The sequence below is a fragment of the Ranitomeya variabilis genome, chromosome 3 (genome assembly GCF_051348905.1).
Source record: "Ranitomeya variabilis isolate aRanVar5 chromosome 3, aRanVar5.hap1, whole genome shotgun sequence".
Classification (NCBI taxonomy): Eukaryota; Metazoa; Chordata; class Amphibia; order Anura; family Dendrobatidae; genus Ranitomeya; species Ranitomeya variabilis.
Window position 1 is genome coordinate 169,571,712 of NC_135234.1, and position 18,475 is coordinate 169,590,186.

General features: G+C 40.7%; 1 protein-coding gene across 4 annotated transcripts in view; it reads left to right on the forward strand.

The window, feature by feature from the left end:
- The window catches only part of LOC143815549 (ras and Rab interactor 3-like), a 70,716-nt gene that overhangs the window by 19,941 nt on the left and 32,300 nt on the right, over positions 1–18,475 (forward strand). For all 4 annotated transcript variants that reach the window (XM_077294862.1, XM_077294861.1, XM_077294859.1 and 1 more), the window contains exon 2: positions 4,657–4,934. In XM_077294862.1, coding sequence (XP_077150977.1) covers positions 4,706–4,934 — 229 coding nt within the window. In that variant the 5' untranslated portion in view covers positions 4,657–4,705. The remainder of the gene's footprint in view (positions 1–4,656; positions 4,935–18,475) is intronic.

The window sequence follows — 18,475 nt, forward strand, 5'->3', positions numbered from 1 at the left end:
ATGGGAGAGTGATGCGAAAGAAGCCATTTCTGCAAGCACGCCACAAACAGAGTCGGCTGAGGTATGCAAAAGCACATTTGGAGAAGCCAATTTCTTTTTGGAAGAAGGTCCTGTGGACTGATGAAACCAAGATTGAGTTGTTTGGTCATACAAAAAGGCGTTATGCATGGCGGCAAAAAAACACAGCATTCCCAGAAAAACACTGGCTACTCACAGTAAAATTTGGTGGAGGTTCCATCATGCTTTGGGGCTGTGTGGCCAATGCCGGCACTGGGAATCTTGTAAAAGTTCAGGGACGCATGGATTCCTCTCAGTATCAGCAGATTCTTGACAATAATGTTCATGAATCAGTGACAAAGTTGAAGTTACGCAGGGGATGGATCTTTCAGCAAGACAATGATCCAAAACTCCGCTCCAAATCTACTCAGGCATTCATGCAGAGGAACAATTACACTGTTCTGGAATGGCCATCCCAGTCCCCAGACCTGAATATCATTGAACATCTGTGGGATCATTTGAAGAGGGCTGTCCATGCTCGGTGACCATCAAACTTAACTGAACTGGAATTGTTTTGTAAAGAGGAATGGTCAAAAATACCTTAATCCAGGATCCAGGAACTCATTAAAAGCTGCAGGAAGCGACTAGATGCTGTTATTTTTGCAAAAGGAGGATCTACTAAATATTAATGTCACTTTTCTGGTGAGGTGCCCATATTTATGCACCTGTAAAATTTAGTTTGAATGCAGATTGCACATTTTCTGTTAGTACAATAAACCTCATTTCAAGGCAGAAACATTACTGTGTCCAACAGTTATTAGATATATGAAACTGAAATAGCTGTTGCAAAAAAAACCAATTTTTATAAAACATAAGATTAAGATTAATAGGGGTGCCCAAACTTTTTCATATAACTGTATATCTATCTCGTATCTATCTATCTATCTATCTATCTATCTATCTATCTATCTATCTATCTATCTATCTATCTAATATCTCTTTATCTCATTATCTATCTATCTCTATTCCAAAAAATGGAGGCAGCACACCATGCAGGGTCCAAGTCAAAAGTGCTTAGTTTAATAGCCCATCACAGCGACGTTTCAGCTCATGTTGAGCTGCCTCCTTTTTTAGAATACTACACAAGGTTTGGTTCATGCCTGGGGGGCTTGCACCCACACTATGAACTTTTGTGCTGCTCTTGTTTTTTCTATTTCTGTCTACTGTAATATCTATCTATCTATCTATCTATCTATCTATCTATCTATCTATCTATCTAATATCTATCTCTCTTCTATCTATCCTCTATCTATCTATCTATCTATCTATCTATCTATCTATCCCATATCTATCTATTTGTCTATCTATCTATCCATCTCATTTCTATCTATCTATCTATCTATCTATAAGATCAAAAAAGAAGGCAGCACTCCATTATTTCCAAAAAAGATATAGGATTTATTCAAATCCACATGTCAGTGCGACGTTTCAGCTCCATTGAGCTTTTCTCAAGCAGTGGATACAGGTTCCTTAGTGCATATATATAGTGCTTAACCATCCTTAATTACAGCCATTTGTGTTTAATTATATACAGATATATCTAATAAAGTGCATCTGTGCAAATTTGTGCATTATGCATGTAAACAATCTGTGGACCATGCCGTTCTTACCGCCGCAGGGACCAGTTACTTGTGGAGGACGCCATTGCTTCTGTCGGCCTTCATAGATGTCTAATGCGCATGTCTGTTACGTCATACCGCTTAGTTGAACTGCAGGTCAATGGAAAAACTCGGCGCATGCGCAATAGCGCAAAATTTCGCCATTTTTCTGAAGACATAGTTCCTAGAGCTTTAAATGTATATATACAGGCGAAAAAGAGCGTATTATTGTGCTTTTCAGCTGATTAGAAGTATGTGAGTGAGCACAAAAGCATCAAATGACACCACCTATCTAGGATATACATACCCATTATCGCTACCATTCAACATAAATACCATTTTTACTATTTTGTAATTACCAGCACCGTATATGCTATATATGGACTACAGTCCATGCCAATGTGTATATATGTAAAAGTCGCCATAGGGATGTTATCAACACCACCCTGATACCCCGAGCATAGCCTTACGCAGGCCATATCTCACAGATCAAATAGCATTCATCTATGGTCAAGTCGAACCACTACGGTCAGACTGCCCACAAACCGAATTGCTATATGGTGGTGGAATATCCCGGCGTATTATCAAAGTCCTCCCATCTAACATATGACAGATACTATAGCATTCTTTTAGCTCACTTTATTAAATTGGCCTCAGTTCAACCTAAAGCATATTTTGAAAATTAATTAGAATCAGTATTACATAATGTATCAATTTTTCAAAAGAAGAAAAAGAACAATTTTTTTATAATATATATGTCCTCTATGTTCACATGGTCCTTCAAGGCGGTAATCCGGCACGGTCGACTTCTTATCTACATAAAAGATAAAATTTAAAGTTAGGGAAGTGCATTAATGCCATTTCCTAGATTAAAAACAAAATAGCAATAACATGGGACTTTATAACTATACAATTGATTCAAATAATCGTATGCATCTTAAAATCAACATTGAGACCCCCAGGTTTTAGGGTATTGAGCTCATATATCCACATTAGTTCTCTCTTTTTGAGGATTGATTCTCTATCACCCCCTCTTCTCTGCATGGGGACAGTATCAATAATTTTAAACCGTAGGTCCTTTTCTGTATGCTTATGATCAGTAAAATGTTTGGGGACCGGAAGATCAGTTCTCTTTTTTCTTATGGTATATCTATGTTGGTTCATTCTAACCTTAAATTCGCAGGTTGTTTCCCCAACATACCACAAGTTACAAGGACATATAAGGACATAGATAACATACTCTGAGCTACAGGGTACAGAGTATGTTATCTACGTCCTTATATGTCTTTGTAACTTGTGGTATGTTTGGGAAACAACCTGCAAATTTAAGGTTAGAATGAACCAACATAGATATACCATAAGAAAAAAGAGAACTGATCTTCCGGTCCCCAAACATTTTACTGATCATAAGCATACAGAAAAGGACCTACGGTTTAAAATTATTGATACTGTCCCCATGCAGAGAAGAGGGGGTGATAGAGAATCAATCCTCAAAAAGAGAGAACTAATGTGGATATATGAGCTCAATACCCTAAAACCTGGGGGTCTCAATGTTGATTTTAAGATGCATACGATTATTTGAATCAATTGTATAGTTATAAAGTCCCATGTTATTGCTATTTTGTTTTTAATCTAGGAAATGGCATTAATGCACTTCCCTAACTTTAAATTTTATCTTTTATGTAGATAAGAAGTCGACCGTGCCGGATTACCGCCTTGAAGGACCATGTGAACATAGAGGACATATATATTATAAAAAAATTGTTCTTTTTCTTCTTTTGAAAAATTGATACATTATGTAATACTGATTCTAATTAATTTTCAAAATATGCTTTAGGTTGAACTGAGGCCAATTTAATAAAGTGAGCTAAAAGAATGCTATAGTATCTGTCATATGTTAGATGGGAGAACTTTGATAATACGCCGGGATATTCCACCACCATATAGCAATTCGGTTTGTGGGCAGTCTGACCGTAGTGGTTCGACTTGACCATAGATGAATGCTATTTGATCTGTGAGATATGGCCTGCGTAAGGCTATGCTCGGGGTATCAGGGTGGTGTTGATAACATCCCTATGGCGACTTTTACATATATACACATTGGCATGGACTGTAGTCCATATATAGCATATACGGTGCTGGTAATTACAAAATAATAAAAATGGTATTTATGTTGAATGGTAGCGATAATGGGTATGTATATCCTAGATAGGTGGCGTCATTTGATGCTTTTGTGCTCACTCACATACTTCTAATCAGCTGAAAAGCACAATAATACGCTCTTTTTCGCCTGTATATATACATTTAAAGCTCTAGGAACTATGTCTTCAGAAAAATGGCGAAATTTTGCGCTATTGCGCATGCGCCGAGTTTTTCCATTGACCTGCAGTTCAACTAAGCGGTATGACGTAACAGACATGCGCATTAGACATCTATGAACGCCGACAGAAGCAATGGCGTCCTCCACAAGTAACTGGTCCCTGCGGCGGTAAGAACGGCATGGTCCACAGATTGTTTACATGCATAATGCACAAATTTGCACAGATGCACTTTATTAGATATATCTGTATATAATTAAACACAAATGGCTGTAATTAAGGATGGTTAAGCACTATATATATGCACTAAGGAACCTGTATCCACTGCTTGAGAAAAGCTCAATGGAGCTGAAACGTCGCACTGACATGTGGATTTGAATAAATCTATCTATCTATCTATCTATCTATCTATCTATCTATCTATCTATCTATCTATCTATCTATCTATCTATCTATCCCATACCTATCTATCTAATATCCATCTATTGCCATTTAGTGGCTCCATTAGTAGCTTATTAAGACCTATCCTCTAGTAAAGACATTACCAGGATGATAAAACATGACTTACATCGGTCTCCGTGAATATGTGAAGTGCTGTCTATGTTCCTGTTTATTTATGTGCAAGTGATTTGAGAAAATTATAGCGGATTCTACAATATTATCTTCCCTGTACTTAATTTCAGGAATCTGGAGAGCGTGTATGAAGTACATGAAGAATTTTACACATAGAGCATGAAACTGGATCTGACACAGGGCGCTAAACCAGAACTGCAGTTCTGCTCTATACAGGTGACATCAGAGAATGGCGCCCTCTTCGTCATCAATCCACTTTTTTTGCATGAACATGGAGACAAATGGCTCACGCACATGTCGGACAAATCCATCAAAGAGAAAAGAAAGAGTGTGCCCTGGTGTTTTCAAAGAAAACTTGAAATCATGAACCATGAACCAAGCATGGAAGGTAGGTGGATCCCCAATGAGATACATTAGATGTATAATAATAATAGAGAATTCTTTCGTAACATTTCTGAAGATAGTCCAAATTATTCAGCTATATACACAATTGATAATGCCAGTTTTAATTATTAGTGGCTGGAATGGTAATGCATGACAAATGGGGGAAAAAACATGTATATATTGTCCCACTGACTCTATATTCCATGCTCTGGAGACCATTCCCAGGAACAAGTTTGAGATTTTAAATGAATTAAGTAACAAAACAGTGCATTGGAAACTACAATAGAAACCTTTTATAAGACTAGACTTTGATTATTAGGGTTATTCCCATCTTCATTCATGGATATAACGGGAAACTGAGCAGGGGTAGTATGAGCTCACTTTTAGCTCAAGATCTGGCCGTCTTCAGTGCTATTGGGCTACTTAGCTTCATAGGCAAAGCTGCTTCATATACAGCATCAGAGAACTAACTCTGTGCAATGATTGCTGTTTCAACCTCTCAGTCAAGCAGTAGCACACCGCTTGGAGGCTTCGCGGCAGCAAACTTCTACTTCAGAGCATAAGACAGTTCATTTAAATTCTTCAAAAGGTGACAATCCCTATCAAATAGCTGTAGGCCAAATGAGGTTGTTAGTCTAGCAGCTATCTCTACCGAACCCATACAATTGCACATATAACTCGTGAGTTATGTAGAGGGAATAAAGTGCAGACGCCTCTGACAGCAGGTTACTTCAAGGGATATAAAAATGATCACCTGTCTACATTCAATATGACGATCCTCCAACATCAATTGTCAGAAGAGAGTTGGGAGGGAGGCCCCCATATAGATCAGATGATTGGCCAGTCCTGCCGAAATCAGTAGGGTCATCAAATGTTAATGTATATTGGGTCCTCTAGAAGAATGTACAACTATTGACAGTGTAAACCTGAAGTTCAAGGTTACGTTCATAGTAAGGCATCTATTTTCCACATATTTGCACACTTTATTGTATAGTAACGATGTTTGCTTTCATTTATGACCAATAATATCATATTTAAAAGAGAGAGCCATTTTGAGCACATTTTATTGTTTATTGTCAGACACAACAGATGCTGATATGAGATTAGCAGCTTTTTACTTATCTTGTTTTGATCCCGAGTTACAGCCCGTTATATAACCTTGTAGAGCTGCATTTACGAGTCTACTGGGTTTTATCAGAAAGATAAAGTTTATCATCAGCCACATCGCTACCAGCTCAGTTTCTATAATGTAGGTGACATCAGAAAGGCGATAAATCAGTTGTGCTAAGTACATCACTTAAGAATACATACAGCATGAACAATTGTGAATCTAACTATGGACCTTAATACTGTTGTAATGGTGGGTTCTCATGCGGTTACCCTTTAAAGGGAATCTGTTAGTAAGATCAACCCTCCTAAGCCGTCTATATGGACATGTAGGTCATAGGAAGCTGAATAAAATGATACCTTGATATCTGCCTTCCGATGTCTTATTCCAGAGAAATGTTTTTCTTAGATGCAAATGAGATGTTCAGATCTATGGGCCGGACACTGATCTGCATGAGAATCTGCCTCCAGGGATTATTTTCAATTAAAGGGGGAGTTACGAATGTGATATGTAATGGCTGACACTTTGCTCTCATGCTTACATACAGCTCTACGGTGAGATCAGAACCAGCAGAGTAAAGCTGAGCTTTCACTCTAATGAGAAATTGTTCACCTCTGTGGTACTAACACATTCGCACTGCTTTCCTCTTATAGTACTTCATCTTCCATCTCACAAGAAGCAAGTGTAGAGGGAAGGCCAGAGTAGCAGAGCTGATATCCCTGCAAATTTGTTTGCAATGAGACAAAGTTATACTCTGCTGTGCTGTGTTGATTATGATCAGGCACAGCTCTGCTGCAGAGCTGCCAACACTATGAGAGGACAATTGCGGCTGCATATGTTTGTAATTGGGCAAAGTTTACTTCTGCTGTACTGCATTAGTTCTGGTCTCACTACAGACCTGTATGTTATTATGAACACAGACTGTCAGTCATTACATGTCACACTGGTAGCTCTGGAGGCAGCTTCTTATGCATATTCGACCAATGCCCGGCCTATAGATCTTAACAGCAAATTTACATTTAAGATTTGTAGATGAGAATTTCTCTGGGATAACACAAAAAATATCCAATATAAAGGTACCATTTTATTAATCTTTCTATGTCTAGCATGTCCGTATAGATGGCTTAGGAGTGTTGATCCTATTGCCAAATTTCCTTACAAAAATGCAGCCAGTACAAACAGTTCAACCTTAGTGGTCATGCAGAAGCTCGTGGATCTCTGTCGAATCACAGACCTCTATGACCGGACTGGTTACGGGTCTTCGACCAGAGCATGACCGCTTCATATACAGTGGGTACGGAAAGTATTCATATCCCTTTACATTTTTCACTCTTTGTTTCATTGCAGCCATTTGGTAAATAAAAAAAAATCATTTTTTTCACATTAACCCTGTGGCCATCTTGGATCCAGGGGCCTGCAGGGAGGAGACCCTCAGAACAACGCGATCACATCGCGCTGTTCTGAGGGTCTCAGGGAAGCATGCAGGGAGCCCCCTCCCTGTGCGATGCTTCTCTATACCACCAGAACGCTGCGATCTTGTTTGATTAAAGTGGGGATTAAAGTGCCAGGAGCGGTCCGTGACCGCTCCTGGCACTTAGTACTGGGTGTCAGCTGTGATAATCAGCTGACACCTGGCTGCGATCAGCCGCGCTCCCCCCGTGACTGCAGCTGATCGCATGTGATGTACTATTCCGTCCATGTGAATTAGGGCCTAGGTCCCATGGACAGAATAGTACGTCAGATGGCAGAAAGGGGTTAATAGACCATCTCAACATGTTGTGGCAGAGAGTTCCATAATCTCACTACTAGACGCACATGATGCTCCCTTGTCACCGTTGCAAGTTTAGGTGTAAAAAGATCATATATTTCTACATTGTAATAAGATCGCCCCCAAAGACTTCATTTTTCCAAACTAAATAACCCCAAGTTTGATAGCTTGTCTAGGTATTGCAGTGATACAGTGGGTACGGAAAGTATTCAGACCCCTTTAAATTTTTCACTCTTTGCTTCATTGCAGCCATTTGGTAAATTCAAAAAAGTTCATTTTATTCTCATTAATGTACACTCTGCATCCCATCTTGACTGAAAAAAACAGAAATGTAGAAATTTTTGCAAATTTAATAAAAAAAGAAAAACTGAAATATCACATGGGATGGTCATAAGTATTCAGACCCTCTGCTCAGACACTCATATTTAAGTCACATGCTGTCCATTTCCTTGTGATCCTCCCTGAGATGGTTCTACTCCTTCATTGGAGGCCAGCTGTGTTTAATTAAACTGATAGGACTTGATTTGGAAAGGCACACACCTGTCTATATTAGACCTCACAGCTCACAGTGCATGTCAGACCAAATGAGAATCATGAAGTCAAAGGAACTGGCCAAGGAGCTCAGAGACAGAATTGTGGCAAGGCACAGATCTGGCCAAGGTTACAACAGAATTTTTGCAGTGCTCAAGATTCCTAAGAGCACAGTGGCCTCCATAATCCTTAAATGGAAGAAGTTTGGGACCACCAGAAGTCTTTCTAGACCTGGCGTCCAGCTAAACTGAGCAATCGTGGGAGAAGAGCCTTGGTGAGAAAGGTAAAGAAGAACCCCAAGATCACTGTGGCTGAGCTCCACAGATGCAGTTGGGAGATGGGAGAAAGTTCCACAAAGTCAACTATCACTGCAGCCCTCCAGCCCTAACGGAAGCCTCTCCTCAGTGCAAGACATATGAAAGCCTGCATAGAGTTTGCTAAAAAAAAAAAAAAACAGATGAAGGACTCGCAGACTATGAGAAATAAGATTCTCTGGTCTGATGAGATGGAGCTAGACCTTTTTGGTGATATTCTAAGTGGTATGTGTGGAGCAAACCAGGCAGTGCCATCACCTGCCCAATACAATCCCAACAGTGAAACATGCTGGTGGCAGCATCATACTATGGGGGTGTTTTTCAGCTGCAGGGACAGGATGACTGGTTTTCATTGAAGGAAACATGAATGCGGCCAAGTACAGAGATGTCCTGGATGAAAACCTCTTCTCTTCCAGAGAGCTCTGGACCTTAGACTTGACCAAAGGTTCACCTTCCAACAAGACAATGACCCTAAGCATACAGCTAAAATAACAAAGGAGTGGCTTCAGAACAACTCTGTGACCATTCTTGACTGGCCCAGCCAGAGCCCTGACCTAAACCCAATTGATGGAACTGGATGGAACATTCACCATCCAACCTGACGGAACTGGAGAGGATCTGCAAGGAGATTGCAGAAGATCCCCAAATCCAGGTGTGAAAACCTTGTTGCATCATTCCCAAGAAGACTCATGGCTGTACTAGCGCAAAAGGGTGCTTCTACTCAATACTGAGCAAAGGGTCTGAATACTTATGACCATGTGATAATTCAGTTTTTCTTTTTTAATACATTTGCAAAAATGACTACATTTCTGTTTTTTTTTAGTCAAGATGGGGTGCAGAGTGTACATTAATGAGAAAGAAATTAACTTTTTTTTATTTTATCAAATGGCTGCAATGAAACAAAGAGTGAAAAATTTAAAGGGGTATGAATACTTTCTGTACCCACTGTATTTCTATGAGGTGGTCACGCTTGGGAGATCCGCAACTAATCCTTATATTGTGGTGCGTGATAGAACAGAGATCCACAGACTTCTGCATGAGCCTTTACTTTTCTCTTCTTCACAGTCAGTTGTACTGAAAGCCTGTTATTTACAGACTTCAGTGGAGGCACAACATTTATAAGGGGACTTGTTAAGTCTCCTGACTGTTCCTAGCAGCTAATATAGCATTTGGAGTGCTTTAATCTGATAAGGCATTTTATGGGGTTTACTAATGCTGCAAGTCTTTAAAAAATGAACCTAAATCCTTCACCATCGTAGACCTCCTGCCTCATTAGTATACAGTATATTTCTAATCTTCTAATAACTCTTCCCTGAGCATGATTGACAGCCTACATAACTGTGCCCCCATAGTGAGTAATGTATGCAGGCTGTCAGTCACACGCAAGGAGGTGTGATTAGAAGATCTGAGGCAGGACTAGTCCAGGGAATAGACGACCAGCTGGACTAGTTCTGTCTTATTAGCTTTAATCCTTCAGCATGGATATGCTAACTTTTCAAAGATTGAAACATTATTAAGCCCTATAAAAGAACGTTTCAAATCAAATAAATCTCCATGCTTACTGCTATACAGTCATGGCCAAAAGTGTTGGCACCCTTGAAGTATTGAGCTGAGGGTTCCAACAATTTTGTCCTACCCATTTTGTTGGTCTTGTGTGAAATTATGTTCAATTTGCCTTTATAGTTCTGTTTTTTTGTGTTGTTCTAATACACACAAAGGAAATAAATATATGTACAACAAAACGTGTAATTACAATAATTTTCTGGGAGAATTGCTTCATTTTCTAGAACAATTTCAAGGGTGTCAACACTTTATTGTCCATTACTGTATAAGAGTTTGAGAACAGCCAGAGAACGTGACAGATTCCCTTTAATGGTTGCAATAAGCACAAATGTTTATTATTACTTATCATTATCAAGAAAATTAAATAAATCTCAAATAGCCCAAGTTTTTATCATACCATATAGTTGAGGTTCCCATGAATAAGTATATGAAAAAGGAAAAAAAGAGAGAGAGCTGCCAAGGTGCAACACTGTTACTACCAGCCTGAGAATACCAGCCCCCAGTTGTCTGATTTAGCTTGACTGGTTATCAAGAATAGAGAGGTCCCCACTCCAATTTCTTTTAAATATTTAAATAAATAATAAAAAGATGGCTTGCAGTCCCCTCAATTATTGACAACCAGCCAAGTTAAAGCAGACAGCTGGGGTCTGGTATTCTCAGGCTGGTAAGGGGACATGGATACTGACCCCCCAGCCTAAAAATAACAGCCAGCAGCCACCCAGAAAAGGTGCATCTATTAGATGCGCCACTTCTGGTGCTTTGCCCGGGCTCTTCCCACTTTCCCTGTAGCAGTGGCAAGTGGGGTTCATATTTGTGGGGTTGATGTCACCTTTATATTGTTCGGTGACATCAAGCCCACGGATTAGTAATGGAGAGGCGTCTATAAGACACCTATCCATTACTAATCCTATAGTTGTATTGTAAATAAACACACAGCCAGAATAAAGTCTTTTATTTGAGATAAAACAAAACTCACAATTACTTTTTTATTTAAAAATAACACAGTTCTGTACTCACCTAATGCTCATTCCATTGAATCCCTCATCTCCTGTAATGAAACAAAAATAAAAAAATCAACAATGTCCCTCACCTGTCCATCATTCTGCCCCACGCCGTAATCCATGTCTCGGTGATAAACAGTTTTCAACCTGGACAGCGCCAAGATGCGACCGTCCAGGCTGAGAACCACTGGGGAATGAGCTGCTGCGAGCGGAGCATCAGTGACTAGTGGTGATGTCATTGAGGTTAACGCTGGTCACTGAGGCTGTGTTCCCAGCCAAGCAAATGAACTGCAGTGACATCGGTGAGATCACTGCTAGCACAGTGAGAAAGTCTCACGGTGCAGCGCTGAGCTCAGAGAGTTCACCACAATTTCTTTAATAATGCGCCTTTTCTGGGCGGCTGAGGGCTGATATTTTTAGGCTGGGGGGCAATATTGATTTGTTATTCATTCATGGCCCCTTACCAGTTTGAGAATACCAGCACCCAGCTGTCTGCTTTAGCTTGGTTGGTTGTCAAAAGTGAGGTGACCCCATGCTGTTTTTTAAAACTGTTTTTTTAAATAATTAAAAACCTCTTTAATTCTTGATAACCAGACTTGCTAAAGCTCACAGCTGAGGGTTGCAGCCCCTATCTGTGAGCCTGACTAGTTATCAAACACAGGCAAACCCACGCCTTTTTAAAAAAATTATTTACAGCGCTGGCTGATGAATACTCCGATCATTCGCCACCTGCTCTCGCTGTTATTAGCGGCAGCAGACATAGGCTGATGAGAGTAGTAGTCCCATCAGCTGATGCCAGTGACCGGAGGTAAACTTGTTACCTTCAATCACAGGTGCGGACTCATGCTGTCATTTGACAGCATGGGAAAAGTAGGTGTACGACCGACGGTAATGATTTTACCGCCGTACAGAAACGGTGTTTGCCGCGCTGTCACGCACATTACAGTGAGGCAAATATGGGATGTTTGGGCCCCCCATTCAAGTAAATGGGGTCCGGGTTCGTGTCTAGGTACTGTTCTGGTACCCGAACCTGAACTTTTTGTAACTGTTCGTCCGAATCTGCCGGACACGAACATCCAGGGGTCCGCACATCTCTATCTAACACATAAAGCAAATTTGTCATCAAATTTGACATTACAAATTGTGTAAATTATTACACAGATCTGTTAGAACTTTTGTAGCAGGTGTACTCACTGTAAAAATCCCTGTTAGGCCCCTTCACACGTCCATATAAAACACATACGTGAACAACCAGTACCGGTGTCATCAGTGTTTTTTTTATCAGTGTCTCTGTTTTTACCTTCTGTGTGTCCATGTGTCTATTTTTACTATCAGTGTGTAATGAGTGTTTTTTTTGTTATGGATAAAGAAAGGAATAAATAACAAACCACTTCCTATACTTAGTGTTTAACATCGACAACACACGGCTGGTACAGAGATGGTACACAGATGCAATCTGTATGCTATATGTGTTTTTCATGGACATGTAGACTTGCACTGGCCTTTGTCATCCGTGCTGTTGGAAAAAAAAATGGATGTCTCCATGCATTTTACACGGACACACGATCCATGTAGAAGCACGGACATGCGCATAGCACTGTAGGTTTTAATGGGTACCTGTTATCTGTGAGGAAAACGTATACAACACGTACTGGATACACGAATGTCTGAAGAAGGCTTTATAATGGCTATGTAATCATGATATTAAAATAAGCATTAATGAGTCTAGCTAGAGATAATGAGTCCATGCGCATTAAGTCTTTGTCTGAATGACAGCTTCTACTGAGCAGTATAAGATCTCAACAGCAGCAGCAGTGAGGAGGCACACTGAGGATCTAAGCAGCTTAAGTGGTCAGGGATTGATTTTACACTTTTAGTCATACAGCTATTTTTATAATTATTCAGCTATATTGACATGGATTTTCAAAGTAAGCTCATCAGCTTCATCAGACCAAGAAGATCAAACTGCATTGAAGTACAAGTAGAAAAAGCTAAACCATTGGATAGCCTATCAGAAAACGTCTAGTCAATTTAAAGTAACATACAACATTTTTTAAAGGATAAACTCTTAATTCTTATATGGTAAGGCAGAATATAAAGTTTGCCCTCATTACATACAGTAGATCAAGATCACTAATATAATAGGTCTGCATAGTCTTATTTAGATTAAATCTGTGTGTAAATGGAAAATGTGAGCCAATATGTGCTCTAAAGTATTCTTAGGGTATTGCGTCCACATGTCAGAAAAAAATCGATTGTATTTGAATTGTATTTCTTTCTATGTACTGAAAATTTAGAAATTTGCGGTGAAAATCTGCTATAAAATCTGTACCGCATGTCAATTTCCATACAGAAGTGATTTCACAGCGTGTGGCTGGCTTCTCACGCAGCACGGTGTAGATATTCCATCTGGAAAGTTGGATGAATGACCCAGAGTGTAGCAACCACATGTCAACATAAGACGTCATGTGTTATATGTAGGGTTGAGCGAAACGGATCGGTCATTTTCATAAGTCGCCGACTTTTGGCAAAGTCGGCGTCTCATGAAACCCGAGCTGATCCCTGTGTGGGGTCGGCCATTCGGTACGCGATCTTGGCGCCAAAGTTGCGTTTCGTATGACGCGTTTAGCGCCACTTTTTCAGCCAATGAAAGAGCGTGGGCAGAGTGATGACATAGGGGTTAGGGGCGTGCACGCCTATCATCATTTTATCGCTTGTGCGCAGTAGGGATTTGCAATGTGTAACACGAGATTTTCTGTGCTGGAGGGGAGGGACGGAGAGAGAGAGAGAGAAAAATAATTTTCCCCATTGACGTGCATAGGGTTTCGTGTTCCGGCCGATCCTCGACTTTTCGCAGTAATCGGCCGATTTCGCCCGACTCGACTTTTCAAAAAGTCAGGTTTCGTGAAACATGACTCGACCCTAAAAAAGTCAAAGTCGCTCAACCCTAGTTATATGTACAAAGCTGTGTTCTGGAGGCTGTTACGAGGCACGCCGAATCCTGCCTCAAAGTCTGTAGTATTTTCAATGAGTCACATCCACTGTAAAGAGAATCTCTCACTAGGGCAGACTCCTTTAATATACATCATCTCTTTCTATCCATCCAGGGGCTTTGGGGAGTCTGGTGGGCCAGAGTGGGAAGTTATGGTACAGTGTGTTTGTGTGCATCAGGCTTTACTATCAGTTATGTTATCCCCTGCTTTGAACAAGGCCCTTGAGGACGAAACATTGTCATTTGTTACTTTTACAATGCTACAAGAATAGAAGAGACCCAGTAGTTAAGTTATTTTCCAGAAATATAAATTGCAATATTTTGCATTGAAGGGAATCTGTCACTGTTTTTTAATTCCTCATCTGAGAGCAGCATAATGTAGGAAAAGAGACCCGATTCCAGCGCTCCGAAAGCTAACCTCACCCTCACCAGGCTCTGTGTGTACATAGCCTATTGACAGTGAGCTGCTTGTCAGAGGAGGGGGCGTGGTCAGACCACGACTCACATGCACTGTGGTAAGGGTAATGATAATCACCTAGTGATAAAACTTTCATTCAGTGATACTTCACTGAATTCAGTGTCTCAGCGCCTACCTCATGCTGTCCTCAGATTACATAGCAAAAACAGATTCTCTTTAATGCTTTGAAATTTAAATTTCCCATGGAAAGGAAAAATTTTGTCTACAAACTTATTTGGTCACTAGATTTTCCTAAGTGAAGCATTTGTTGGTTTGTATTAATGACTGTTTGTTATACATGAAAAATAAAACAGGAACTCGGTTAATTTCATGTGAAATCAGCAGAGGTTAAACTGTAAAGCGGGAAGTGGTATTAGGAGAAATATTACAATGCAGCCCATGCTGAACACATATACAGTTGTGGCCAAAAGTATTGACACCCCTGCAATTCTGTCAGATAATACTCAGTTTCTTCCTGAAAATGATTGCAAACACAAATTATTTGGTATTATTATCTTCATTTAATTTGTCTAAAATGAAAAAAACACAAAAAGAATTGTCCTAAAGCCAAATTGGATATAATTCCACACCAAACATAAAAAGGGGGTGGACAAAAGTATTGGCACTGTTCGAAAAATCATGTGATGCTTCTCTAATTTGTGTAATTAACAGCACCTGTAACTTACCTGTGGCACCTAACAGGTGTTGGCAATAACTAAATCACACTTGCAGCCAGTTGACATGGATTAAAGTTGACTCAACCTCTGTCCTGTGTCCTTGTGTGTACCACATTGAGCATGGAGAAAAGAAAGAAGACCAAAGAACTGTCTGAGGACTTGAGAAACCAAATAGTGAGCAATCTCAAGGCTGCAAGTCCATCTCCAAAGACCTGAATGTTCCTGTGTCTACCGTGCGCAGTGTCATCAAGAAGTTTAAAGCCCATGGCACTGTGGCTAACCTCCCTAGATGTGGACGGAAAAGAAAAATTCACAAGAGATTTCAACTCAAGATTGTGCAGATGTTGGATAAAGAATCTCGACTAACATCCAAACAAGTTCAAGCTGCCCTGCAGTCCGAGGGTACAACAGTTTCAACCCATACTATCCGTCGGCGTCTGAATGAAAAGGGACTGTATGGTAGGAGACCCAGGAAGACCCCACTTCTTACCCCAAGACATAAAAAAGCCAGGCTGGAGTTTGCCAAAACTTACCTGAAAAAGCCTAAAACGTTTTGGAAGAATGTTCTCTGGTCAGATGAGACAAAAGTTGAGCTTTTTAGGCAAAGGCATCAACATAGAGTTTACAGGAGAAAAAAAGAGGCATTCAAAGAAAAGAACACGGTCCCTACAGTCAAACATGGTGGAGGTTCCCTGATGTTTTGGGGTTGCTTTGCTGCTTCTGGCACTGGACTGCTTGACCGTGTGTATGGCATTATGAAGTCTGAAGACTACCAACAAATTTTGCAGCATAATGTAGGGCCCAGTGTGAGAAAGCTGAGTATTATCTGACAGAATTGCAAGGGTGTCAATACTTTTGGCCACAACTGTATAATATAACACATGCATGTCTGTTTATACTGTATATAATATGACACATGCATGTCTGCTTATCTAGACACCCAAAAATATATCACTAGTAGAATGCTCTGATATGTAACTTCTAGTTTTTAGCATTTTGTGATCTGTTTTCTACATATGGACGTAACGACAATAATCTATTATAAAGTACCTAGAAGGGCAGAAAGATAATTTGACACGGGGGCCATATTTATCAAGATAAATTCACATGAACTTTGGCATAACTCGGGACAAAAAAAATCCCAAACTGTCTTTAATGACTTGTATCATATTTATTATGAAAAATGTAGATGCAAATGGTCCAGCACTCTGTTTCATAAGTGACTCCAAGCTTTATTCCATAGTAATGCAACAGATACAGCCCAATGTGAACTGGCCAATGCTCTTCGAATGCTTAGTTCTTAAAGGGTAAACGTACTTTCAAGTAACTTTTCAGAATAACCTGTGTTGTAAACATGAAGAATAACAGTGTAACATCCCAGGTAACCGGTTGTTACAGTGATGTTGCCTTCCTTTCGGGGGAGGGTGATGTCATGCCTGGAAGCAGGGAAGATCCCTTTAACAGGTAGTACATCTATGTGCAGCACATTCTAATTCCAGGCCAGAAGGGGGAGCTCTGAGCCCGGTTACAGGGGAGCTTCCCCCAGATATATGTATATATATATATATATATATATATATATATATATATATATATATATATATATATATATATATATATATATTCTGGTCTGGAGGAGGAGTTAGTTAGTTGAGTGGAGAGATTGTGAGAGACAGTAGAGGAGAGGGGAGTGTGAGCAGAGCTGAGGCTGTGCAGCCACGTGTGGTGCTGTGAGCTCCAGGCCAGAGAGGAAAAGCCAGAACGTTGCACTGATAGCAAGTGCCTGAGGGGAGAAGCACAGGAGAACGAGGGATCTGGAAGGGAGCTGCGGTTGCGCTCCTTCCAAGCTGAAGCACAGAAACCGAGCACCGGGAGCCCGAGGCTGTGGAGTACTTTATGTCCCACAGTAGAACCGGAGGACAGTAGATTTTAAGTCGACTGTCCGCACCCCAACCTGAAGGTACAGCAACACACAGAGCCCGAGTTATGATAAAGACTCTGTAAACAGGTTCGAGTCGCCTACCATGCAGGTACTGTCCCAGGACAGGAGAGAGAGGACCTTGACAGAAGCCACAGGCAGCAAGGAACTCGCTTAAAAGCGCGAGACGGAAGGCTTACGAACCTCACCTGGAAAGGGGATCTGTAACTACTTCCAGGCTGACGGAACCTCACCAACACCTGTTGCTGGTACTCTGGACTGTGGCTGTCTACCATCAGTAAACCAGGTAAAGAGACTGCAACCCTGTGTCCTCCGTTTATTTTCTGGCACCACACCATCCTTGCCAAACACTCCGGGATCCCTGGGGACCCAGCTTCACTTGTGGGAAGCAATGACATCCCTGCTGCCATAACATCACCCCAGAGGACCCCTTTAAGCAGCATCAGTCACCCCTGACCAAGTACCACAGGTGGCGTCACAAACTTTTATTATTTAACAAACCCCTTTAAAGACCGTCCCTTTTACTTGGGCGCCGAGGGCCACGGACTGGGTCACCACCGCCATGACACATCCCTTAAGTACCGGACCCGGTACCGAGTACCCCATGGCCCTGGCGGGGATTCCAACACCATTTCTGGTCACTAAATAATTTTTATCCTGTATTTTCACCAGTTTTCCTCTCTACAAGCTCGATGTCCTTCTTTGCAATCGACTGTGAGCTGTTGGGAGAAAACTGGGTGTTATGATCTCTCCTATACAAAGCAAAACACACAGACGGATTCCTGTTCTTCATTTCTTTTTCGCACAGAGACCAGGTGCATCAACTTGGAGGAAATGTTATAGTCTGAGATGTCTTGATGTGAATTTAGTACTGGGGTGTGCTAAAAGACTTGTTAGGAAATTCAGCATGATCTTTCTGTGTCTCTCTCCACCTTTTTTCCTCACTGCGATCCTCTCTCCCACTCCTCAATCTACAGAGTGGGCTATGTAGCATGACACTACAGTGAGCTGGCAGTCTGTTTGAGCTATTTTTTTTTCAAAGTGTATGTTAAGTTTAGGAGGTACGGGGAAGAGGAAAAAGGAACTCATAAGTGTAGAAGGAAGGAGTTCTCTGATAAAAAAAAATATTACAATGTTCTTATACTTGCCTGTACTATGTATGCAAAGTTTGTTGAAAGTACCGTTCCACTTTTAA